At 56.9% G+C, this 25300-nt stretch overlaps 1 protein-coding gene across 1 annotated transcript in view; it reads right to left on the minus strand.

Moving 5' to 3' along the window:
• MORN1 (MORN repeat containing 1) overlaps positions 1–25300 on the minus strand; it is a 52036-nt gene that overhangs the window by 17517 nt on the left and 9219 nt on the right. Inside the window, 4 exon segments of the mRNA XM_040458854.1 lie at positions 7108–7280; positions 7690–7813; positions 19425–19535; positions 20722–20818. Of these exon segments, the coding sequence (XP_040314788.1) occupies positions 7108–7280; positions 7690–7813; positions 19425–19535; positions 20722–20818 (505 nt within the window).

A 25300-nucleotide genomic window follows, 5' to 3' on the forward strand; every position in this document is an offset into this window, starting at 1 on the left:
CCTCGCCCACCACTCAGTTTGTCCAGTGGGCGCCCGGGCCCGAGGCGAGGGCTGGCCCGACGTGACCACGGGGCAGGACCTTCCAGGTGCTTCTGCTCCACCTCGACTGGATGTGTCCGCATGGTCTGCACCCAGCATGGAGGCGCCCTGGGGACCAGCCCAGAAACAGGCATCCCCGTGTGGGGTGTCTCAGGCCCCATCTGGGCTGCAGGATGGAGGCCCCGCCTGCGGGCAGGGTTTGGTTCAGGTTTCTATCCAGAGGTTTTCGAATCCATGAGTTTCCCAAGGAGCCCGTGTGAGAGCCAGGCCTGCAGGCAGCTCATGGCCGGCCTGGCCGGGCAGGTGTTTAGAAGCCCCATGCCCTGTGGTGGCTGCGGTGGACCAGGACCCTGGTCCCTCGGGCTGAGCTCGGCAGGGCCGGTGTCTGGGGCCACAGCACCGTTCCTGACGAGGAACCTGGTGCCCGCCTTCCCTCCCTTTACTGAAGCGTAGAAAATGGATTTGATACAAAGCCACGGTCCCCGTTGGCCCATGTCCTTTCTGGATGCTCAGACTCACTGCCCCGTCCCTCTTCTACACATGCGTCCTTCCGAAGGGGGCTGTATGTGTGCTCTGCAAAGTGGTTAAAGCCTCCTCCTTACAGAAATGCCAAGACACTTCCTGCGACCCCGAGGGCATGCGTTACCTCCAGGCTTGGCTCCTGGGCTCAGTTGTGCTGGAATCGCAAAAAGGACTCGAAAGGGGCCGGGATTCTGTGGTCAAACCCGCAGGACGGGGGGGAGGCACTGATTTGGGGTTCTTCCTGAGCCTGTCTCTGATGTCCCCTCATCCTCGACTCCGGGAGCCTCCGGCAGCCAGGCTGTTTATGCCTGGCTGGGCAGAGCGAGGCCAGGCTGCCCCCGAGGTGACCAACGGGGACACCAGCCTTACGGGGCTAGGCAGGCAGCCTGACACCACACAGGGCTCCCCTGAGGGGTCTCCTGCTCATCCAGCGGGAAAGCAGCAGAGGAGCCACCCTGGGGATGCGGGGTCTGGACACCGCAGCTGACCTCCAGCTTGGTTCCTGCGCAGGTATCGGCCGGGAGGCTGCGCCTGGGGCTGTCTACTTGGGCGACACACAAGGCAGTCCTGGGGGCTCTCGGGACAGACCTGGGCAGAGGCCTCGGGGCCCATAAGCGGGCCTGGAGCGTGGCAGCTCTCCAACGGAGAGGGCCGCCTGCAGGTGCGGACAGCGGCAGGACAGGCCGGGACAGTGGCTTGGGGCTCCCGGCCAGTCCGGGGTCTCTGGGGTCTCTGGACCCCGAAGCTCGCCTCCCACGAGGGCTGGAGTTGGCCTTGGGCCGGGGTTGTGCTGATCCCAGCAAGACAGAACTCACGGCCCCGTGTTCTTTCTGGGAGCGATGAAAGGAGGTTTGTTGTGTCTCTAGGAGCTGCCGTCGGGGGAGACGCGCCGCGGGCAGCAGCCTTTACTAGGAGAAGGAAGCTGGTCGTGAGGCTTCCAGAAAGGCCTCGAGGGGCCTGCGGCCCACCAGCAGAGCATGCTGTGAGGGGCTGGGCACTAAGGAGCCGGCCGTGACCAGGGGTGCAGGCACACGCTTACACACACCCCCCACACGGGAGATGTGCACACAGATGCACAGGGTGCCACACAATGGTGCTTACACACGCAGGCCCACGCTCAGCACACGCCTGGCCCACGGGCCCTCAGTCCCAGGCTGACCCTCGGCCAATTCCCACACCTGCATGTCTGGCTGGCCATGGGCAGCTCCTCGGGGTGGTGCCGGGTGCCCAGAGGCTCCCTGTCCTCACACTGCCCTGCCATGGGGCCTGGGCCAGGCCTGCCCCACGCCCACCACCGCCCAGGAGCAGAGACTCCAGCAGACCCCTCCCCAGAAACTTGGCCAGGGGACCCTGGACAGGTCAGAGAGCAGGGTGCCGGCCTGGCCTCCCGCCCTCCTTGAATCCCCTGCCTGAAGTGGGTCCTGGATCCCAGGGGCTGCACCCTGTCCCAGGAGAGACCCCCACCCCCACCAGCTCATGCAGGGGCCTGACACCCACTCCCAGGGGACAGAGACAGTGGCATAAACCGCCCCAGGAGGGCCCCCAGGGCCAGGCTTCGGGCAAGCAGGGCTCTGACCACAGGAGACTGGGAGCCCCTGCCAGCAGGTCCCAGCAGGGGCCCCAGCGCAGGCTGCACAGGGGCAGCTGGCGAGGTGGGACACGTCCCCTCCCCTCTGTGGCTCAACTGTCAGAGGCTGAGCCTGAGGCAGACGAAGACACAGACGAAGTCTCCGTCCCTGGCCGGCCTGGTGGCCCTAAGCGGTCTGGGGCCTGTCCCTAGGCCACAGGGAAGGGCACCCACCCCGGCCCACCCTGCCCTGGGGCAGGGCATCCTCACTGCCAGTGTCAGCATGGAGACCCCCTTGGGGGGACAGGCCTCCGAGGCCGTGGTCAGGGGCGAAGAGAAATCCAAGCTGGTTCTGGGTTGCTGAAGGCACATCCGTGCCTTCTAGAGCCGTGTTCGCAGCCGCCACCCCAGGCACATCCATGTGGGCGCAGGCTGGCCACCACGCGAGATCTCGGCACCTGACGCAAGCCCAGGCCAGCCTCCCTCCCTCCTTTCTCTCTGGGGCCCCCCGGAGATCTGCTGTTAGGGGTCCCGGGGGTGCTCCTGGGGCTCCTGCCCTGTGGCTGTGCCCACGCAGCCCCAGGACCCATGAGCGGCAGGTGGAGAGGTGCTGGGGAGGGTGGCCAAGGCTGTGGGAGGGGCTCACTCCGCGGGCTGTGGTCTCAGATCGCGTGGCCCCCCCACCCCCAGGGTTTCAGACGGACGCAGCCCCTGATGAGCAAGTGTATCTCCTGCTCACGGCATTGCCTGCAGGCACCATAGGATTTTCCTGTACTTGTCTGGGACGACCCCCCCCCCCCCCATAGGATTCCTCCACAGGAAATTCACGGCACAGATTTCCCTTTAAAAGCAAGGATCTTTCATGGTAGCTACGCCGCCATAATTAACCATAGACAATTAATATTAAAATGCGTTACCTCCCCCCTCCCCCCCCCAAGGCAATGAAATTCCCAGAAGTTCTCTGCTATACATTGCGTCGCTTATTGGCAAGACTGCATTAGCAGCAAAGGGCACCTTGATTTTTAAAATCATCTTACAATTAGGGATGATTCTTCGCAGACCGCATCTGATGAATGCTCGGAACCATGTGTTCAACGAATGGAAAAGAGGGACCACTCAGATCAGTTGGAAACATTTCCTGGGAGGGTTTTGTGCATTTCACTCACACACACGCACACACGCGCGCACGCAACGTGAGGTTCTCGCCCTGCTAGGGCTTTATCGGGTTCCCAAATCCAATTTACGGGGATTGTCTGGGCCGAGTGGCCCGCCTGCCGGTGTCCCTGCAGCCACTGTTGGCACCTGCGGCAGGACTCCGAGGGCTCACACTGCCAGGGGGCGTGCGGACGCCCCCCTGACGCGATCAGCACAAAAGGGCATCCCGCTTAAGGCCGAGGGCGGGAACTACAGAAGGTTAAGCGTCTAAATATAAAAATCTCTGTGAACCGAACATCATTATCAGCTTTGTTGCTACCACGTGGGGGCTGCAACGTCACCAAAGGCTGCGGGAAGCCTGGCGCCGGTCCACGCCTACGAAATCGTCTTTTCTTCTCAACGGAAAGCAAAGTGCTCGGAAGTTAAAAACCATGAGGCGGCTGACATAGTTCGTATCAAAGGGAGTAGAGGATCCTGAGCCCCGCGTGGCGACACGAGGCCTCCGGGAAGTACTTTCTCTGCTCGTTTCACTTATTCGTGTGATTAGAAAGCAGGCTTTTGGAGGGTTTATGTCCTGAACCGCCCGTTGCAGGGGTGAGGAGGAAGCCGAGAAGCCGGTCCCCGGGGGGCGTGCGCGAGGCCGCGCCGGAAGGTGCCAGCTGAGCCCGCCACGGGGCCGCCGCGCCCTGGTGCCTCGTCAGCTCCCGCCGCCGTGGGGCCCCGTCTCCCTCACTTCCTGCCGGTCTCACAGAAGGAGCGTCTTCGCCTCCAGCCCCGGTTTTACGAAGCCCGTTCGTCACTGCCTCTCAGTCCCGTGGTGGGGCCGGGGCGTGAGGGCGAGGGCTACGGGGGCGCGGCGCGCGTAGGACACCCTTCCTGCAAAGGGCTGCAGAGGGAGGGCACCCGCCTCCCGCTTCCCCGTCAGCCCCCGGAGGCGGCGGAGGCCTTGGCTGCCGGTGGGTTTGCTCACGCGGCGTCCAGACTGTCAGGCAAAGGTGCCGGTTGACGGAAACGGCCATCCTCCCCTGGTTCTCCGGCCACAGAGCCCGGTCTTGGCCGGCACATTGCGTTCCTCGTCTCCTCGAGGCCTGGTGCGGTCACGTCACCAAGTTCTGGCCGACGACGTGGAAGCAACGGCACGTTCTTAGAAGGGACGCGGCTTAAAAGGGAGGGCCCTGGCTCCTCATGCTTCCCCCTCCCAGCTGCCGGGAACAGGGGGCACGACGACTGGCGCCTGTGCAACCTTCTAGGGCCACGAGATGACGCAGGAAGGGCGACAGAGCAGCGGCACAGGAAACAGAAACAGGGGCCCCGGTGACCATGGGGGACGGCACCCCAGCCTCTGAACATCCACACGAGAAGCGAACCTCAATGGAGTTGAAGCCGCCGCTGTGCTGTCGGAAGGGGGCTCGAGATTGAGCTCAGGAGCAGGGACCCGGAGGCGGGGCTGCTCTGAGAACACGGAGGTTCGCTCCGTGTTCCCTGTATGCGTGGGGGCTGCCACACGACGACACAATTTTGCTTTCTTTCGGAATAACGCTCAGAATAAGTGGAGGCTGTCTGTCCCCAGAGAGTCACAGAATGAGCCGCTTTGGTTAAAACAACAACAAAGACTTCCTTCTTTCCCGCTCAAGCAGCTCCGTGTCCCGGCCGTTTCGGTTTTCCCCACTCCCACGCGGGTCTCAGGTACCACCCGGCTGCCCCGCAGCTGCCGCCTCCTGGACCCCACAGAGGGAGCTCCCCTGGTCAAGCTGTGATTATCTGGGATTTTCTCTCTCACGGCCGACTCCTATCCTACCTGTGGCAGCAAATTTGCACTGACTTCATTTCCTGTTTGCAGACGGCCGGCCAGTGTGTCCATGACCCAGGGCCACCCCGGGCCAGCTCGTCCGAGGGCTTGGGCCCCGTGGGGCGAGGGGTGCTCCGGGGCAGCTGAGCGGGCAGGACGCAGTGGCAGTGTCCTGCAGAGAGGCTCGGGCGACCCCTCCTGACCCAGGTGTGCGTGTCCCTGGCGCCCCACCCTGTGAGGGGACGGGAGGGGGTCACGAAGGGGTTGGCGGTCCTGGGAGCAGATGCCGCTCACCATCGCTTTACAGAAGAGGAGACAGGTGTGGAGAGGCTCGGCCAAAAAGCGGCAGAGAAGCAGCCACCTCCCGGGTCAGCCCCCAGGGCACCTGGCAAAGGACCCGGGGCCTCGGGTCCAGCTGCAGAGCTCGAGCGGTTCTCATAGGACCCAAGGCGTGTTCCCCTCGGTCTCCCCAAAGGTGATTCTCTACGGCTCCACGCCCGCGTCCTAGCAAAACTGGAAACGTCTCTGAGCGTGTCGGCAGCCGGACACCAGCCCCGTGAGCACAGGGTGAGGCCCGCTCCCGAACGGTGAGCACCCCAAACCCGCTGTGTGCCCGGGCCGCCCACACCAAACCCCCCGGGCGCGGACGTGGGCCCCCCTTTCCCGGCCGGGTTTCCACGGAGACCTCATCACAGGCTCTGAAATCCCTGCCGGTGGAAGGTGTGGCGCCCAGAGGGTGTTTTTACGCAGAAACATGAGACCTATTCTGCCCTTTGGTGTAAAGTTGCTTCTATAAACCGAGTGGGAAGCAGACGCGGGGTCGTGGCCAGCCCCCCGGGCCTCCCCCCACAAGCCTCGGGGCCCCCGCCGGCCGCTGGGGTGTGAGGCACCCCCACACAGAGGGCCCGGCCCGGGCCCTGGTGCAGAACACTAGTCTCCCCGTTCTGCTGTGACCTGGGAGCACCCCCTGCGGCATCCAGGGCTGGGGTCCTGATGGGGGACCGGCCCCTCTTCAAGGGCTAAGGAGAACGTGAAGGTCCCCGCGGTTAACATGTGCGTGAACTTGCCCGGTGGGGACCCCGGAGTCCCGCTGATGACCGTGCCCTGGTCCACAGGACCTGATGCAACTGCTTCCCGTGGCTAGGGGACCAGGTGGGACCCACAGCCACGCTCGTTGGGACGCCTCCGGTAACGCACATGCTCCCCCCATTAGGACGTAAGCGGTGGGGCTGCATCAGCTTGTGTGGGACCCGGGGTCCCCGGACACGGTGAGCTGCAGAGATTAAACTCTGATTTACCTCCGGAGCTCCAGTGCTCTGCTTCCGGCAGTGGTTCCAGAGAACTCCATGGAGAAGCCGGGCCAGGCATCCACGGCAGCAGCTGTCAGGCACCAGGAGCCGTGGGGCCAGGTGCATGTGGAGTTGCTGTGTGCTCCGGGCAGAGGCGGAACCAGCCGGAAAACCAGGCAAACGCTGGCGACCGTTAGGTCTACAGACGCCTGTCCCGGGCGGGTGGGGGTTGTCACGAGGGCGCGCTCCCATCCAGCCACAGACCTCCTGGTGACAGTGGCCGAGGCAAACCGCCAAGGTCTGACAGATGCAGAAACGGGCCCGAGGCCCTCTGCCCAGGGGCCACACCGCACCGCCAGGCTCTTGTGCACCAACAAGACAGCCGGCAGTGACCAGATGTGCATGTGGCGAGGGCAGGACGGCCGCCATGGCGGTCCCCGGACTGCCGTGCCCCAGCCCCACCACGGGCTCTGGGCTCACACAGTAAGAACGTGCACCTGAGGGGTCTGGTGCCCAGGGCGGTAGCTCCCAGCCTGCCTTGTAACCCACAGCAATGGCGACCGGCCTGCTCGGGTCTGGGCACTGTCTTCCTGGGACGTTCTCTCCCCTCCAGGGCCACTGTGCCTGAGTTCTCAAGGGTCAACTTTATTTTCTTCCTGCCCAGGTTCTGAGGCGCCCGCCATCAGCCCACACACCCCGAAGCACTCACGTAAGCTACCGCCAACCAGCTGGTCAGCTCCACTCACCGGGAGGGCCACCGGGGATGTCCCTCTGGCCTCGAGATGTGTCTGATGCCGCTGCTGGCTCCCGGTCTCCCCTGGGGAGCAGTGGATCTCCTCTGGCACTTTCCAGGGCAGCTCTGGGCTCCAAGGCCCCGGACTTGGGGCTCCACAGAGGATAGGCGATGCACTCAAAGCCACTGCAAAGGGGACAGGTGGGACTGGGCTTTGCCGGACGCCAAGCTGAGAGGGACACCTGGCTGTGGGGGACACAGTGGCTTAAGGGTCCTTCCAGGGAGGAGGGGACGAGGTGACCACTCGGAGACTAACGTGGTGGGAAGCAGGGAACGGTGGTGGGGGGGGGGGAGACGGTGTGTCCGGGACCACTGGAACCACGCCGCAGCCCCAGCCCACCTCCCCCTGGCCCTCTGTCCTCGCTCCTGCTCCACTAGACAGAGCATGTCGTGTCTGGTGGTCACTACTGTGTCCCCAGTGCCCTCAGAGTCCTTGGTGTGGGAGCCACGTGCGGACGGGCCCGGGTCGAGTAGTTCTGGGCCATTCCTCCTTGTCTCCCACCCCACACGGGCGTCCGGGGTCGCCCATACTCACAACGGGGTCTGGAAGGGTGTCTCCGGGTTGTCCTTGTCCACTTTGAAAAAGCTGACCTCTGAGTAGGCCGGAAGCTGCACGTACCTGACGCCAGCCGAGATCTTCAAAACCCGGCCATCCTCGCCTTGGGAAGGACAGAGAAGCAGGCTGAGCCAGGGAGGGACAGGAGAACCCGGGTCTCTCCCTCCCTGGTCCTGGGCCGGGCACCATGAGGACTGTTGCAGCAGACCCCCCACGCGGGCAGGGCTGGCAGAGGCCACGGCCGTATCCAGCTCACGCTCCCTGCCCACCGTCCCGGCTCCTCTGTCCCCCTGGCCCTCACCTGAGCCGTCTTCGCTGCCCGGCACCGCCACCCCTCACTGGGGATCCCGGGCCTGAGGGCACCTGGCTGTGCCTCTGGGCTGGGGGGCTCTCCTTGTTGGCCAGCCTCAGGGTTTCACCTGCTCAGGGGCGGGGGGGGGGTTGCCCTGGCCGAGAGCAGTCACACCGGAGGCTCGTCTTCACCGCGGTTCCACCTCCGGGGAGACATTGCTGCTTGTGGCCCAGCCCCCACCTCGACCTGGGGGATGGCTCCACCCCCCTGGTCGACACTCCTGGGGCACTCGGCACAGGGCCTGGTCGCGTGGACTCTGAGCGGCGTCTGTGACGCCCGTCATTCAGCCCCCGTGGAAGAGGGGACAGAGCAGGACAGATGCTGCAAGTACTTTGACTTGGAAGGAGGGCAGTGGAGGGCGGAGTCGAGGATCACATCCCAGTATGGTCTGATTGGCCTCCGCTCTTGTCATGATGGGGCACCCGGGACCAATCTATGCTCCTACCTGAAGCAACCAAAAATGCAGACAAAATATAATGATAACACGATGGTTTTCAAGATCCAAGGACAGTGGTCCCTGAGACGGGAAACAAAGGGTGTGGACCCCATAACTGCCCAGGTCACTGCCTTGAGAGAAGGTGGACCGGGTACAGGGAGAGGGACTGGCAACCCCAGGAACCCCCTCAGTGAGGACACAGGGCTGAAGGGGGAGGGGGGGAGGACAGGCACATAGCAGGAGTCCTGGAGTCCAGAAGGCAGAGGAACAGAGAAGCGTGTGGGGCCTCTGGGTGCACAGCAGAGCACAGGTTGGTGCGCCAAGTGCAAGGAAATGTCCCCAGGCCAGGAAAAGACCCAGGAAAAGACAGGGCGGGAGGCTCTGGGCTCACATGGGACAGGAGCGGTGCTCATTCCCATTGGCCAGGCTGGGAGACCCGGAAGTCATGGCACACTGGGCAGGGTTCTCAGAAGGTCTTGCTTCCGCAGTGGGGATGACGGGTCTCAGCTGGAGCTCTCCACCACACCTAACACTTCATAAAGGCAAAACCTGAAAGGATCGAACGATCTCCAAGGAAGCCAACTGTACCCCAGAAAAAAAGGCCAAGAGTACTTATGGGAACACAGAAATATCCAGCCTCCAAATGGTACGTTTTCAACGTCTGGCACCCAGTCAAAGACGTCCAGGCGAAGAATGACGAAAAGTATGGTCCATAATGAGGAGGGAACACCGTCAAATGAAACCAACCCAGAACTGACCCAGATGTTAGAATTAGCAGGAAAGGACACTTTTTCAAAGTTATTACTATAACTGGACTCCGTGCATTCAAAAGATAAGTACAGACACTGAAGATATAAAAAGAACAAAGTTGAACTTCTAGAAATAAAAACTATTAGATAAAAAATACACTGTATGTGATCAATGGCCGATTAGACATTGCAAAAAAAAAAAAAAAAATTCATGAACTTGAAAACATAGCTACAGAAACTGCCCAAAATGAAATACCAAGAGGAAAAAGGAAAAAAGAAAAAATAAATAAAAAAGGAAGGTAAAGAAAAAGAGGGAAGGGGAAAAAGAATCCACGAACAGTGAGGCGACTTCAAATGGCCTTATGTATGGGTAATGGAGCCTCTAAAAGAGGGGAAGAAAAAGCAGTGATGGAAAATTATTTGAGGAAATAAAGGCTGAAAAATCCCAAAATTTGATGAAAACTATAAACCCACAGATGCAAGAAAATCAACAGACCCAAGCACAAGAAACATGAAGAAAATTACACCCTGTGACTTCAAAAATAAAACTGCTCAGGGCGCCTGGGTGGCTCACTTGGTTAAGCGTCCGACTTGGGCTCAGGTCATGATCCTGCAGTACGTGAGTTCGAGCCCCGCGTCGGGCTCTGTGCCGACGGCTCGGAGCCTGGAGCCTGCTTTGGGTTCTGTGTCTCCCTCTCCCTCTGCCCCTCCCCCTGCTTGCAACTCTGTTTCTCTGTCTCTCTCTCAAAAATAAACATTAAAAAATGTTAACAAAAATAAAAAATAAAACTGCTCAAACCAGTGATAAAGAGAAAATCTTACACTACCTCACACCTGTCAGAAAGGCTAACATTAACAACTCAGGCAACAACAGATGTTGGCGACGATGTGGAGAAACGGGAACCCTCTTACTGTTGGTGGGAGTGCGAACTGGTGCAGCCACTCTGGAAAACAGTACGGAGGTTCCTCAAATAATTAAAAATAGAACTACCCTACGACCCAGCAATTGCACTACTAGGCATTTATCCAAGGGATACAGGCGTGCCGTTTCGAAGGGACACATGCACCCCAATGTTTATAGCAGCCCTATCGACAATAGCCAAAGTATGGAAAGAGCCCAAATGTCCACCGCTGGGTGAATGGATAAAGAAGATGTGGTATGTATATACAATGGAATCCTACTCAGCGATGACAAAGAATGAAATCTTGTCATTTGCAACAACCTGGATGCAACTAGAGGGTATTATGCTAAGAGAAATTAGAGAAAGACAAATATCATATGACTTCACTCTTATGAGTACTTTAAGACACAGATGAACATAAGGGAAGGGAAGCAAAAAGAATATAAAAACAGGGAGGGGGACAAAATATAAGAGCCTCTTCAATATGGAGAATAAACAGAGGGTTGCTGGAGGGGTTGTGGGAGGGGTGATGGGCTAAATGGGTAAGGGGCACTAAGGAATCTACTCCTGAAATTATTGTCGCACTATATGCTAACCAATTTGGATGTAAATTTTTAAAAATAAATTAAATTAAAAAAAAAAAGAAAATCTAAAAGCAGCCAGGGAAAAAGCAAGTTTGATTTTTTTTTTCAATGTTTTTTATTTATTTTTGGGACAGAGAGAGACAGGGCATGAACGGGGGAGGGGCAGAGAGAGAGGGAGACACAGAATTGGAAACAGGCTCCAAGCCATCAGCCCAGAGCCCGACGCGGGGCTCGAACTCACGGACTGCGAGATCGTGACCTGGTTGAAGTCGGACGCCTAACCGACTGCGCCACCCAGGTGCCCCGGGAAAAAGCAAGTTTGTACACAGAAAACACAGATACAGACGACAGCAGACTTCTCTTTGGAAACAGCATAGACAAGAAGTCAATGGAATAGCACCACTGTCCTGCTGGAGGGTAAACCAGAATTCTATACCTGGTGAAAATACCTATGAGAAATGAAAGCAAAATCAAGATGTTTCCAGACATATGAAAGTGGAAAGAATTAATTGCCAGAAAGCACATAGGACAACAAATGTTAAAGGCTAAGTCCTTCAGGCAGATGAAAATGGTACCAGGTGGAAATCTGTATCTATAAGAAGGAATGGGGAGGACCAGAAAGGGTAACTACAGGGGCAAATTGATGAGATTTCCTTTTTTATTTGTTACGTATTCTTTGAAAGATAAACGACTGTTTAAACAAAAGTAATAACAATGTGTTACGGAGTGTATTAAACATATGAATGTAAAACATAATAAAAACAATAGCATAAACATTGGGATTTCAGAAAAAGAAGTATATCCTATTGCAGAGTTCTTATGTTATATGTGAAGTAGGATGGTATCTCTCCAAAGCAGGCTGTGATAAGTTAAAGATGTAAATTGTGGTCCTTAAAGCAACCCCTAGAACGAAAAAACAAGGAGTAAGAATTGATAAGCCAACAGAGGAGATAGGATGGAATCAGAAGCAATACTCAACCCACAAAAGGTAGGAATAGAGTCTAAAGAGGGAAAAAACCAGCCAGGGCAAATAGAAAACAGTAAAATGGTAAGTTTGAAACTGGTATATAAATAAATACATTAAATGTGAATGGAGTAAAAATTTCAATTAGAAGATAGATGTGGTTAGAACGAACTAAAAAGCAAGACCCAGATATATGTTGCCTACAGAAAGCACACTTTAAAGACTTAAGTAGGTGAAAAGTAAAAGGCTGGATAAAGATACTCATGCTGATATTAGTTAAGAGAAAGCTGGGGCCACTATATTCATAGTCATATTCCTACTTCATAGGAAGTAGATGCCAGCACAATAACTATGCTAGGGATGAAACAGGTAATTTTGGGGGCGCCTGGGTGGCTCAGTTAGTTAAGTGTCCGACTTCGGCTCAGGTCATGATCTCACTATTAGCGGGTTTGAGCCCCGTGTCGGGCCCTGTGCTGACAGCTCAGGGCCTGGAGCCTGCTTCGGATTCTGTTTCTTCCTCTCTCTGCCCCTCCCCCACTCATGCTCTGTCTCTGTCTCTCTCAAAAATCAATAAACATTAAAAAGACAAAAAGGTAATTTTGCAGTGATAAGGGATCAAGTAATTAAATGCCATAAAAATCCTAAATGTTTATGCACCTAATAACAGAGCTCCAAAATACATGTAGCAAAAAATGATAGAAATGAAATCAGAAATAGACAATTCCCAATTATAATCACAGATTTCAATATACCACAGTCAGTAATTGACAGAACAAGTGGACAGAAAATCAGCAAAGATACGGTAAATCTGAAGGGCAGTAACAGTAAAATCCACTTGACTGGTATTTATAGAAGATATTTATAGATATTTATTTACAGATTGATATTTATTCTACCCAACAAGAGCAGAAATCATGCTCTTCTCAAAGTGTACACGCAACATTTACCAAAAAAGAACAAATTCTATGAAAAAAGTCTCGATACATTTAAAGGGATTCAAGATAAAGAAAGTGTGACTCTAACCACATGGAATTAAGTCAGAAGTCAATTACAGAAAGATCTGAAAAATCTCCAAATATTTGGAAATGAAACAACACACTTCTTTTAAAAAAATTTTTTTTTTCAACGTTTTTTATTTATTTTTGGGACAGAGAGAGACCGAGCATGAACGGGGGAGGGGCAGAGAGAGAGGGAGACACAGAATCGGAAACAGGCTCCAGGCTCCGAGCCATCAGCCCAGAGCCTGACGCGGGGCTCGAACTCACGGACCACGAGATCGTGACCTGGCTGAAGTCGGACGCTTAACCGACTGCGCCACCCAGGCGCCCCAAACAACACACTTCTAAATAACTCATGTGGCAAAGGGAAAACCAAAGGAAATAAGAAAGCATTCTGAACTGAATGAAAATGAATACACAACATGTCAAAATTCTTGGGATGCAGCTAAAGCAGTACTAAGGGGGGAAGGTATAGCAAACTCTCATATTAGCAAAGAAAGGTTTGAAATAAATGACCTTGGTTTCCATCTTAAAAACTAGCAAAAGAGAGTGAATTAAACCCAAAGTAAGCAGAAGAAAGGAAATACTAAGATCATAATAGGAATTAATGAAACAGAAAACAGACAACAGTAGAGAAATCAATGAAATCAGAAGTTGATGGTTTATCAATGACACTGATAATCTGTAGCCAACTAGTCAGGCAAAACAGGAAGAAGACACCAATAACCCACAGTAGGAACAAAAGAGGTGATATCAAGGCATTAAGTGGAGAATGAGGAAATACTAGGAACAAGCTTATGACAATAAATCTGACACCTTAGATGAACAAATATTCCTTCAAAGACGCAAAACACCCAAGTTTGTTAAAGACGAAACATGGAACTTCGGGGCACCTGGGTGGCTTAGTCGGTTGGGCGTCTGATTCTTGATTTCAGGTTAGGTCATGATCTCATGGTTCACGGGATCAAGCCCCAGTTGGGGCTCTGGGTTGACGGTGTAAAGCCTGTTTGGGACTCTCTCTCCCCATCTCTCTCTGTCCCTGCCCCACTGTCATGTGCTCTCTCAAAATAGATACACTTAAAAAAATAAAAAGAAGAAACAGATAAATCCAATAACCATATATCTATTAAAGACACTGAATTAGTAATTAAAAGTCTTCCCACAAAGAAACTCCAGACCTCAATGGCCTTCATATTGAATTCTACCAAACATTTAAGAAAGAAATGAAATTATTCAACAAGACTCTTCCAGAAAATTGAAGAGGAAGTAATTTTCCCAGACTCATTCTACAAGGTCAGCATTACCCTGATACAAAAACCAGACAAAGATATTAAAATAAAAAAAAATTCAGGGCACCTGGCGGGCTCAGTCAGGGGAGCATGTGACTCTCGATCTCAGGGGTGTAAGTTCAAGTCTCATGTTGAGTGTAGAGATTACTTAAAAACAAACCTTAACAAGGAAAATAAAAAAAATTCAAGACCACGATCCTTCATGAAAAGATATGCAAAAACTCTAAACAAAATTTTAGTAAATGGACTGTCTAGATCATTCACGGCCAGGAAAGAGCAGTCTTTCAACGAATAGTGATGGGACAACTAAATGTCCACATACAAAAGAATGTAGTTGGACCCCTGCCTCACACCACACAAAAAGATTAACTCTAAATGGATTATCGTTCTAATGTTTATTTATTTTTGAGAGAGACAGAGACAGAATGCGAGTGGGTTAGGGGCAGAGAGAGAGGGAGACACAGGATCCGAAGCGGGCTCCAGGCTCCAAGCAGTCAGCACAGAGCCCGACGCGGGGCTTGAACCCACAAACCGTGAGATCGTGACCTGAGCTGAAGTCGGACGCTCAACTGACTGAGCCACTCAGGCGCCCCTAAATGGATTATCATTCTAAATGCAAGAGCTAAAAATATAAAATTCTTAGAAGACAATATGGGAGAAAATTTTCATGGCTCTGAGTTAAGCAGTCTTCTTAGATATGGAACCAACAGCATAACCAGCAAAAGAAAAAAAGTACGAGTTGGACTTCACCAAAATGTAACACTTTTGTGTTCAAGGGACACCATCAAGAGACTGCAAGACAATCCATAAAATGGGAAAAAACATTTGCAAATCAGATATTTAATAAGGGGACTTAGCTCCAGCATAAAGAACTCTTAAAAAAAAATGTTTTATTGGGGCTCCTGAGTGGCTCTGTCAGTTAAGCATCTGATTCTTGGTTTCAGCTCAGGTCACGATCTCATGGTTTGAGAGTCTGAGTCCCTCATCAGGCTCTGTGCTGACAGTGTGGAGCCTGCTTAGGATTCTCCCTCCCACTCTCTCTGCCCCTTCCTGTTCTGTCTCTCTCAAAATAAATAAATAAATTTAAAAACAGTTTATTTTTGAGAGCGTGTGAGTGGGGGAGGGGCAGAGAGAGAGGGACAGAGGATCTGAAGCGGTTCTGTGCCGACAGCAGCCAGCCCAACGTGGGGCTTGATCCCACGGACCTGTGATATCATGAGCTGAGGCTCAAATCAATAGTCAGATACTTAACTGAGCCACCCGGTCACCCCCATAAAGAAGTCTTTTTTAGAAAAAAATTTTTTTTTAACGTTTATTATTTTTGGGACAGAGAGAGACAGAGCATGAACGGGGGAGGGGCAGAGAGAGAGGGAGACACAGAATCGGAAACAGGCTCCAGGCTCCGAGCCATCAGCCCAGAGCCTGACGCGGGGCTCGAACTCACGGAGCGCGAGATCGTGACCTGGCTGAAGTCGGACGCTTAACCAACTGCGCCACCCAGGCGCCCCAAGAAGTCTCAATAACTCACAGTAAAAGGACAAGTTACCCGATTTTTTAAGTGGGCAATGAATAGGTATTTCTCCAAAGCAGATGTACGAATGGTCAATAAATACATGAAAAGATGCTCACATTCCTCCTTGCTAGGGATAATGCAAATCAGAACCACAAGGAGACACTGCTTCACACCCAGTAGGATGGCCACGACCCAAACGACACATGATGAGAAGTGCTGGTGAGGGGGTCGAGCGCCTAGAGGCCTCAGTCATTGCCGGTGGGGACGTAAAATGTTGCAGCCGAAAGAAAGAAAACACATCCAGACTGGAAATAAAGAAGTAAAATCGGATGTTTTTGTAGATGACGTGATCCTCTGTATAGAAAATCCTAAGAAATCCTCAGAAAAAATAGCAGAACTAACAAGTGAGTCCAGCAAGGTCAAAGGATCTCAGATCAATATTTAACAATGAATTGTAGTCTAGGGGCATCTGGGTGGCTCAGTCAGTTGAGTATCTGACTCCGGATTTTGGCTCAGGTCATGATCTCGAGGTTCCTGAGTTCAAGCCCGGCATTGGGCTCTCACTGTCAGCACAGAGTCAGCTTTGGATCCTCTGTCCCCCCCTCTCTGTCTGCCCCTCCCCTGCTCATGCGTTCTCTCTCTCAAAATAAATAAACGTTAAAAAAAAAAATCAATTGTAGCCTAGCAGTTTCTGAAATGAAGATAAGAAAACAAATCCAGGGGCGCCTGGGTGGCTCAGTGGGTCGGGCGGCTGACTCTTGATTTCAGCTCAGGTCATGATCCCAGGGTCGTGGGATCCAGCCCCAAGTCAGCTCTGCACTGAGTATGGAGCCTGCCTGGGATTCTCTCTCTGCCTCTCCCTCTGCCCCTCCCCTGCTCGTGTGCGTCCTCTCTCTTTCTCTCTTAAATAAAATTTAAAAAAATTCCATTTACAATAGCATAAAAAGAACAAATATTACAAGCGTATTAATAAACAAATTATAATTATAAATTAAATAACCAGCAATAAGTTAGCATTTATTAATAAATTTAACAAAAGAAGTACAAGACTTGGACACTAAAAATTGCAAGGCTCTGGTGAGAGAAAGCAGAGGCATCAATAAACGGGGAGATGTTTCCCGCTGGTGACCTGGAGTGCTGTCAGCGGTGGTGCCTCCCGGCCAGAGTCCCTAACAACATCCCAGGAGGGTTTTTTTTTTCTTTTTTTGGCAGAAATTGACAAAGCTGATCCTAAAAAATTTATGTAAAATACAAAGTTCCCAGGATAACCAAAATAATTTTGAAAAAGAAAAACCAAATTGGAGGAATCTCACTATGGGGCTACAATAATCAGGATGGTGTGGTGGCACAGGGACAGATGCAGGAGCCAATGGAACGAAATAGAGTCTGGACATAAACCGTCATTCTTTTTTTTTTTTTTTAAATTTTTTTTTTAACGTTTATTTATTTTTGAGACAGAGAGAGACAGAGCATGAACGGGGGAGGGGCAGAGAGAGAGGGAGACACAGAATCAGAAGCAGGCTCCAGGCTCTGAGCCATCAGCCCAGAGCCCGACGCGGGGCTCGAACTCGTGGACCGTGAGATCGTGACCTGAGCTGAAGTCGGACGCTCAACCGACTGTGCCACCCAGGCGCCCCTAAACCGTCATTCTTACAATCAGTTCGCGACCCAGGTGCCAAGGCAATCCAGTGGGGAGGTGACGGTCTTTTCAGCACGTGGTGCTGTGACAGCTGGACAGCCACACGAAAAGAGATGAATTTAGAACTTGATCTCATCCACAAAAAGTAGCCGAAGATGGATGGCAGAAATCCAAGAGCAAAACTTTTCCCAGAAAACAGGAGAATATCTTTGTGTGCTTGGGTCAGGCTAGGAATTCCCACACAGGTTACCAATATTATGATCCACAAAGGAAAAAATTTACTCATTGGACTTCACCAAAATTAAAGCCCTTTGTACTTCAGAAGATAGCATTAAGAAAATGGTAAGCCACAGACTGAAACTATTTGCAAAGATGCATCTATAAAAAGACTCGTATTCAGAATACGTCGGGAACTCCAATAACTCAAACCCAGAAGAGGAACAGCCTAATTTTAAAAAACAGGCAGCATGTTTGGATTAACATTTCTCTAGAGAAGATACACACGTGGCCAATAAACACACGGAAAGCTGCAACACCTCGTCAGCCGTGAACTGTGGGTCAGAACCGAGAGGGGCACCAAGATGGGGCGCCCCCGGACGCCCCCTCGGGCCGGCTGTGCACGCGCAGGGTGTGGGAAATCCAGCCCGGGCCCCGCTGACCGCGTTGTAAACGGTGCGGCCACTTTGGGAAACGGCCTGGTGGTTTCTTTAAAAATTTACACGTAAAACTGCCACGTGACGCGGCGACCCCACTCGTGAGCGGATAACCGAGGGACAGACCACACGGGCACCCAAAAACTCGCACCGAGCACTGCCACGTGGGTGCACCCCAGCAGAGGGCGTCGGTCAGAAAAGCAGAGCAGGTGTGAGGAGAGGGGTGGGGTGGGCAGGGGGCCGCAGGCAGGAGGTGCGAGGCACGGTCCGAAACAGACGGCGTGGCGCTGCTTGCCCGACTCCGGGAATTTGCTAAAGATCATCGAATCGCTTACAGCACAAAGATTTCACGCTATAAAAACGGCACCACAATAAAGCTGTGAAAATAAACCAGCTGTGGGGGCGTCTGGGAGGCTCAGTCCGTTAAGGGTCGGACCCTTGGTTTCAGCTCAGGTCATGATCTCACGGTTCGTGGGTTCGACCCCCCACGTTGGGCTCTGCACTGACAGCGTGGAGCCTGCTTGGGGTTCCCCCCCTTCTTCTCTCTCTGCCCGTCCCCTGCTGGTGCGCAAGCGCACGCGCTCTCTCTCGAAATAAATAAACCTAACAAAATAAAATAAAATAAACTAGTTGTGACTGTCTTTGATCCGCGCCGCACATGGGGACTTCCTGCTCAAAGCTCGCCGAACTCGGGCGAACTAACGGACGTTAGGAATCCCAGGCACGCATTTTAGTAGCGGTGGTCCTGCCCGGCCATGCACAGGGACCAGTGACCGTGCGGGGGCCCTCTCCGCACCGCGTCCTCTGCTCACGGGTCACGGGTGGGACCGGCTTTGGGAGGTCAGCTGGTCCACGCTGTGCGTTGCTGCCCCTCTGGGTCCCTCAAAAAGCAGCCCAGATGCTACAGGAGACCTGCCCTCCCCGATCACCCACGGAGGACACGGGAACTCGCCCCCCGCAGATACCAGCGGTGCGTAGAGTCACCCTTCCTCCTATAAGACGAGCGGTGGCCGCGGGCACGCACAGAACCACCCCACACGCACACGATCACTGCACACGTGCACAACCATTGCACACGCACAACCACCCCACACGCGCACAACCATTGCACATACTCACAACCACCCCACATGCACACAACCACCCCACACGCACAACAACCCCACACGCGCACGATCACTGTACACGCACACAACCATTGCACACGCACAACCACCACACACGCACACAACCACCCCACACGCGCACAATCACCACACGCTCACAACCATTGCACATGCACAACCATTGCACACGCGCACAACCATCGCACATGCACAACCACCCCACACGCGCACAACCATTGCACACGCGCACAACCACCCCACATGCTCACAACCACCCCACACGTGCAATCACCCCACACGCGCACGATCACCGCACACGCTCACAACCACCGCACACGCGCACACGCCCGCCACCTGGAGGCCTCACGTGCCTACTGCCTGTCTGCCGAGGCTCCCGTGGCGAGGACCTCCGAACAAAGAATCTGCTGGTGTCCGGGTACCGGAAGCCGTGGCATCTCGTCCCTAACCCTGAGAGCCCGACGCCTGTTTGTCCTTCCGAAAACGCAGTCGTCACCCTGCAGACACTCACTCTCGGCAACTTCCCCGCTGTCCTGCTGCAGCTGAACGTTCAAGTCGAAGGAAGACCCCTGGGCCACGTCCATCACCTCCGGACCCAGAATCACGATCCTCCTGGCTTGTGCTGGGAGACAGCAGAGCGGAGCACGGGTGAGCAGGGCACGGGGGACGCCGCCCACTGGAGCCCACACCCCCCACGCAGGCCCAGCAGCCTGGATTCCCAGAGCTCTGTGGGGAGAGGGTTATCACTTGCCACGGTCAATCCCCTGCAAGAGCCACATGACCGAATGACCTGGGCAGTCACTAGAACGAGACCGTGACCCCGCCCTGAGGGTCAGCTGTGATTTTTAAGCAATTCCCACAAGTCCATTGAAGAGACTGCAGAGGGCCACCAAATGGGGAAGGGCTGTAAGCAAGTGGCTCATCAGCATTTGGGTCTGTACACCGTGGAAGGTTCCGGCACATCCTCTGCTTGGTTGGGACTCAGGCCCTGCGCTCCTTGTGTCTGAGTCAGGGGCTCCACGTGTGTGGACGAGGTGCTACGGCCACCTGCCTGGGAGCTGGCCTGGAGGGCGACCCACCCACAGGCTGGCCCCCACCTCCTGGATCTGCCGGGCGTCCTCTGGGGTCTGAGCGGCCGGAGACAGTGTTTTCAGCGTCTGCTTCCCCCTGAACCCCGAGCCCTGGGGGGTGGGAAGGATCCGGGAGTCCCTCCAGGAGACTCCCCCTGACCTAGGCTGCCACTCCCCTTCACAGGACCTGAGCCCCCACCGAGGAGTCCTTCCCGGCCTGGCGGGCACCTGCCGCGGCCTCTCCCCTGCAAGGGGCCCTGGGGACCCACCTGAGGTCGTGGCTGGTCAGCTCTGAGTGAGCAGCTGCAGCCCGTGACCCCTGGCCCCCCGGGGTGGCACTTCTGTCCTGGAGTCTAATAGGAGGTCACCTGACCCGGCCAACAGAGGGAGGGGCCCCTGCAGGCCCTCTGTGCTCCAGTCACAGTGCAGAGAGTTCAGGGAGGGGGACAGGTGCCCAGGGCCCTGCAGGCGGGGACCCTCTGAGGCTGGGACCCTCCTGCTCACAGCGGGGCCATGGCTGTCCAAGGTCGGACTGGGGCCTCTGCCGGTCACGGTCACGAGCCCTTCCGAAACCCGACTGGAATGTGTTTCTTCTAAAGGGGCTGGGGTTCTAGATGAACTTCACCATCACCCCCAAACACCTCCTGACCCAACTCCCCTGTGCCGGTGCCTGGGGCCACCTGAGGGAGAACTTACAAGAGGACCTTGCAACGCCGAGGGGGGGGTGTGGGCACTTACCCGCCGGGTGGCCATTGATCCACATCCCGCGGTAGACGGCCCCAGAGCAGAGGGTCATCCTGCCCAGGCCACTGAAGACGTCACCGTGCCACTGTCCCTGCAGAGACAGCCGTGTGCACTCAGAATCCACAGAGGGCACGTGTGATGCAGGGGGAGGGGGTGGCCCCGGGGTCCCGGAGACCCTTCGAGGGCGGGGAATCACGAGCTGCTGCTGTGTGGCCACGCTGCCCTGCGACCGAAGTGTAAGAAGCCGTGACGTTTGGGAGCAAGGACACGTGTACAAGATGCCAACGAAACACCGGCTCGGAAAGGGGGCCCTTTCGGCACAGAAACCCTCTCGGTAAGGACACCGCATGTGTGCGGGCCGGAGGGCTCCCTGACAATGGGCAGGCCCATCGAGGGGCCCACTGAGTCCCCGCGGCGCACACCCCACTCTGCCGCCCTCACAATAAACCTCGCTTTCCGAACCACACGCACAACAGGGCAGAAGAATAAGAACTACGTCACTTCTGTGGGAAACTTCAAGGGCCTGCTGGTACTTTGTTTGACTACGAATTACTCCTTCTGGAAGAAAACTCAGCCGAAGGCACGTTTGGTTCCACGCATCCTTCCGTGGGAGCTGATCGGGCTCCGCTCCCCCGCCCTGCCCTCCACCTGGGCTGGACCGTGGTCGGTGCCCGTGTGGACGGCGCTGCCCACGGGCCCCGCGGGACACAGCGCAGCTGAGGCCGGTGCCGGCCTCTCTCAGGCCCCCGGGGGCTGCGGCCCGGCACAGCTTGGACGCCCCAAACCTGGGAAGGAGCCTCCCGCAGGTGGCCTGGGGAACAGAGTCGCTGAGCAGCAGGGCTTTGGAGTCAAGTCACCGTGAGGGGTGGAGGTCCGACCATGGCTCACCCCTGGCCGGGGCTCCGGACAGCGGGCAGCCCCCCGGGCACCCGGCAGGGGCGGCGACCCGACCGCCGCGGCCACAGGAGGGCCGGGGCTCCAGGTGGGCAGGGGCAGGCCGAGCCCAGCCGCGAGGCCTGGCCGTCCCTCCCGCCCGAGACCCAGGCGGCAGAGTCGGCCTTGTGGCCGTTCCCGGTCTCCCGAGGCTGCACCTCGGGGATGCTCGGTGCACGCGGGGCTGAGGTCGCGTCCCCCAGGAAGTGGCCCCGGGGTGCAGGCGACGGGCTGGACCAAGCCCGCGGGCGCTGCTCTCTCATCCTGGACTCAGGGCGGGAAGCCCACCCGGCAGCGGCAGGGGCGGCTCCGGAGATGCCTGTGAGCACCTAAGTGACCATCAGCGGGTGCCGAGCGCACAGGTACCCGCGTGGGGACGGGGGCACGGGCGCTTCCACCTACATACGTGTTCTGTGCGTACCTGCGGGCAAGCGTGTTGCGTGTCTGCCTGCGTGTGTGTGTGCGTGGCCGGGCAGCGGCTCTCTCTCACGGTGACGGGCGAGGCGATCTGGGCGGGAGCCAGCAGAGCAGCGGTCCCGGGCTGAGCTGTGGTCCATGGGTCGAGGTCGGGGCAGCGCTGGGAGGGCAGGGTGGCTGCCCCCGGAGCCCCCGGTTACTGTCTGCTTGCTGGGAAACCCTTTCCCTCACGACACCATCCCCAAACCTGACGAGTTACCAGCTTCAGCTTGGGCGACAGACCCCTGGCTGGCCACACGAAAAGCCCACAGGAGCCACACCAGATCCACCGCCCCCAACAGAGGGGCGCCCTTCCGCCTGGAAACCTCTGGGCTTGGGCCCGGGGCCCAGCAGCAGCAGGTGACACAGTAGGATGTGGTCAGGCCCCAAGGAGGCCGGGGCAGGGGCGGTGGCCACAGGTGAGGGCTGCGTCTTGCAGAGCGACACCTCCCTGTGGGGCCCCGTGGCCTCGCGGCCTCCCTCGGCCTCGTCGCTCCAGCTCCCTCCGTCCCACCGACGCGAGCGCTGCTGTTTCTGTGCCCCCTTGTGCTCTGGGCAAGCCTGCTACCAGCCCTCACCCTGCAGTGCTCGTCCCTGTCCCTGGGCAGGCATGTGGGTCACCCCACCCTGCGGGGATGGGAGCAGGGCCCCTGGAGCCCAGCCATGTGCTCACGTGCCCTCCCAGGCGCCGGCCCCATGCCCGCACCTCCCTCTCTGGGCTCCAGACGCTCCCGCACACGGACCCAAACCCTGTAGCCCCGCCCCGCCCACGGGGGCACCTGAGACTCCTGGAGGCAGGGGCCGCAGCTCCCACGGGTGGACACTCGTTGTAAATGCTTCCTGGCTCCCTCGGGGCTGCATCAGGGCCCAAATCGACACAGGCCGAAGGGCCCTCCAAATGGCGCGATGGCTGCTGAGCCAGTCGCCGGCGCCCGCCCACCTCACAGCCATTTCCGCCACGACAGCCGCCGCCTCTCGTCCCCGCTCGCACTCCCGTTCACCAAGCCAAGCACCGGCGCAGCCTTGCCTGGGAAGCATCGGACTCTCGGGTCATTCCACACCCAGGGCCTCCGAGGAGGAGGGCGGCCCGTGGGCACTGGCGCCCCCGTCCCCCGGCGACCTTTAACTCGCCTGCTAGAACCTGAGCCCAGACCGCAGCTCCGGGGCAGCTGGGCTTCTGCGGCTTCAGTGCAGAACCACACCGGGACGAGCACACTCGGGTGTGCCACGCAACTCAGCCAGCGTGGGACCTTTTCTAATTAATGTCATAAATCATACCTGTGAGAGCCCTGCCCTTTCTCCGCCGACACACGCCCGAAGCACGAGTCACCACTCCTACAACTGTCTCCTGGAGGAGGCTGGACCCCCACGAGGAGGGGCGAGTGCATTCCACCCGGGGCGGGGGCTCCCTCCGCCCAGGGAGCCGGCTGGCACCCAGGCCGGGGCTGCTGCACGGTGGGAGCCATCCCAGGAGGAAGCGCGGGGCCTGTGTCCACACCACAAAGACCGAGGGAACGGGGTCCAGTGTTAGGAGACGGTCCCGTGGGACGACGGTGAGGCACGCCTGTCAGCCGTGGCTGCGGGGCTCCCCTAGGACCCCGAGGGTGCTGCTGTGGACTCGGCAGCTGGGCCCACCTCTGGGCGCCCAGGGCTCCACAGGATGGGACCCGCCTGTTTGGAGCCTCCCTGAACAGAGTGGGGCCAATGGGACGAGAGATTCGTGGCTTGTGCCCACAAGTGATGGGGATAAATTGTGTGAGACAAGCGCTCGACTCTCTTCTCATTTAAGGAAGCGCTCTGCTTGACCGATGCGACTTTTCTTTCGGAGGGAAAAGTTGCTATGCTTTCATGGTTATCGCTTCCGTGCCAGCCCCTCCCCCGTGCTCCCTGGTGCTCCCTGAATCTGCAGCCTGGCACACTGGCGGCCACTCAAAGAGGCATTCGCGGTCTCCGCGCCATGCCAAACCTCGGAGCTGGAGCAGGTGACCACTTCCTTTGAGGTCACGGGCTCGCAGACCACCTGCCCGGGCCCCGCGACTGTCCAGGAGCCCTGGTGTCCCCGGCTTGCGGGACGGCCTGCAGGGGTGGCAGTGACCGCACAGGCTGGCATGATGGTGGCATGGGTGTGCTCCCCACTCTCGTCTCCCGAACACCAGGGTCACAGGGTGTCATGCTTGACCTCCGTGACCCTGCTGTAAGTTCCCGGGATTTCACGGTGTCAGCGGTGGCTCTCGCTGCCTGCCCGCGTCCGTTTCTGAAGTCTGTGGACATCTGAGCCTCACGTGGAGCCTGTAGCCTGGTGTTGGCTCCCGCGATGGCTCCGGCAGCCCAGACCCTCCTCCCACACGTGCTCGAAAAGGCCCAGATGCCTCTTCTGTCCTGCGTGCAGCGCCCCCCGGGGTCACAGCCCCACATCCCTGGACTGTGAGGGGGGGGTGTGGGGACACAAAGGCCCCCGGCGCTCCTGCAGACGCAGGGGAGCCGCCAGCAGGTGAAGACACACATAAGGCCGGCCACCTGCTCCCTGTGGCAGGCAGGTGCACCGACCAGCAGGCCTCCCTCTGGGAGAGCCAGCACGGAAACGTAGCCAATGTGCACGGACAGCCCGGAAGCCAGCAGCTGCCGGTGGGGACCACGCCGCAGCCGCACAGGTAGGGAGCGCTCGGCTGTGCGAACAGCTCGGGCCTGCCTCCACTCCGCGGGAGTGCGGCTCGCCCCCACGGCGCTATCGGCCCCCAGGCCCCGTCCGCTACTGTGCATGGTACCCACACTGGTCGGGGCAGGTTTTCCGAACAGAGAAGGACAGATGCTGGTGGGAAAGTAATGTGGCACAGCCACCGTGGGAACCGTGAGGAGTTCCTCGCACATCCAGCAGTGAGCTACCCTGAGGTCCAGAAGTCCCCGTGGTGGGTCCACGGCCGCAGAGCCGGGCGCAGGCCCTGTGAGGGCTGGGCGCCCCCCCCCCACGCGCACGGCAGCAGGCGCTCGAGGAGCCGAGGGGTGGGAGCCACCCCGGTGCCCACCGACGGAGGCACGAACACGACGTGGTCCCTCCACGCCGTGGAGGATCATCCAGCCCTAAAGAGGGAGGAGCACAGATGCCCTCGGGGGCACCGTGCTCTGTGACAGCGGCCCGTCCCCACAGGACAGACCCCGTGGGACTCCGGGGACGCGCAGTACACGC

This window comes from Herpailurus yagouaroundi, unplaced genomic scaffold, assembly GCF_014898765.1.
Source record: "Herpailurus yagouaroundi ecotype Mexico unplaced genomic scaffold, PumYag 77, whole genome shotgun sequence".
Taxonomy (NCBI): Eukaryota; Metazoa; Chordata; class Mammalia; order Carnivora; family Felidae; genus Herpailurus; species Herpailurus yagouaroundi.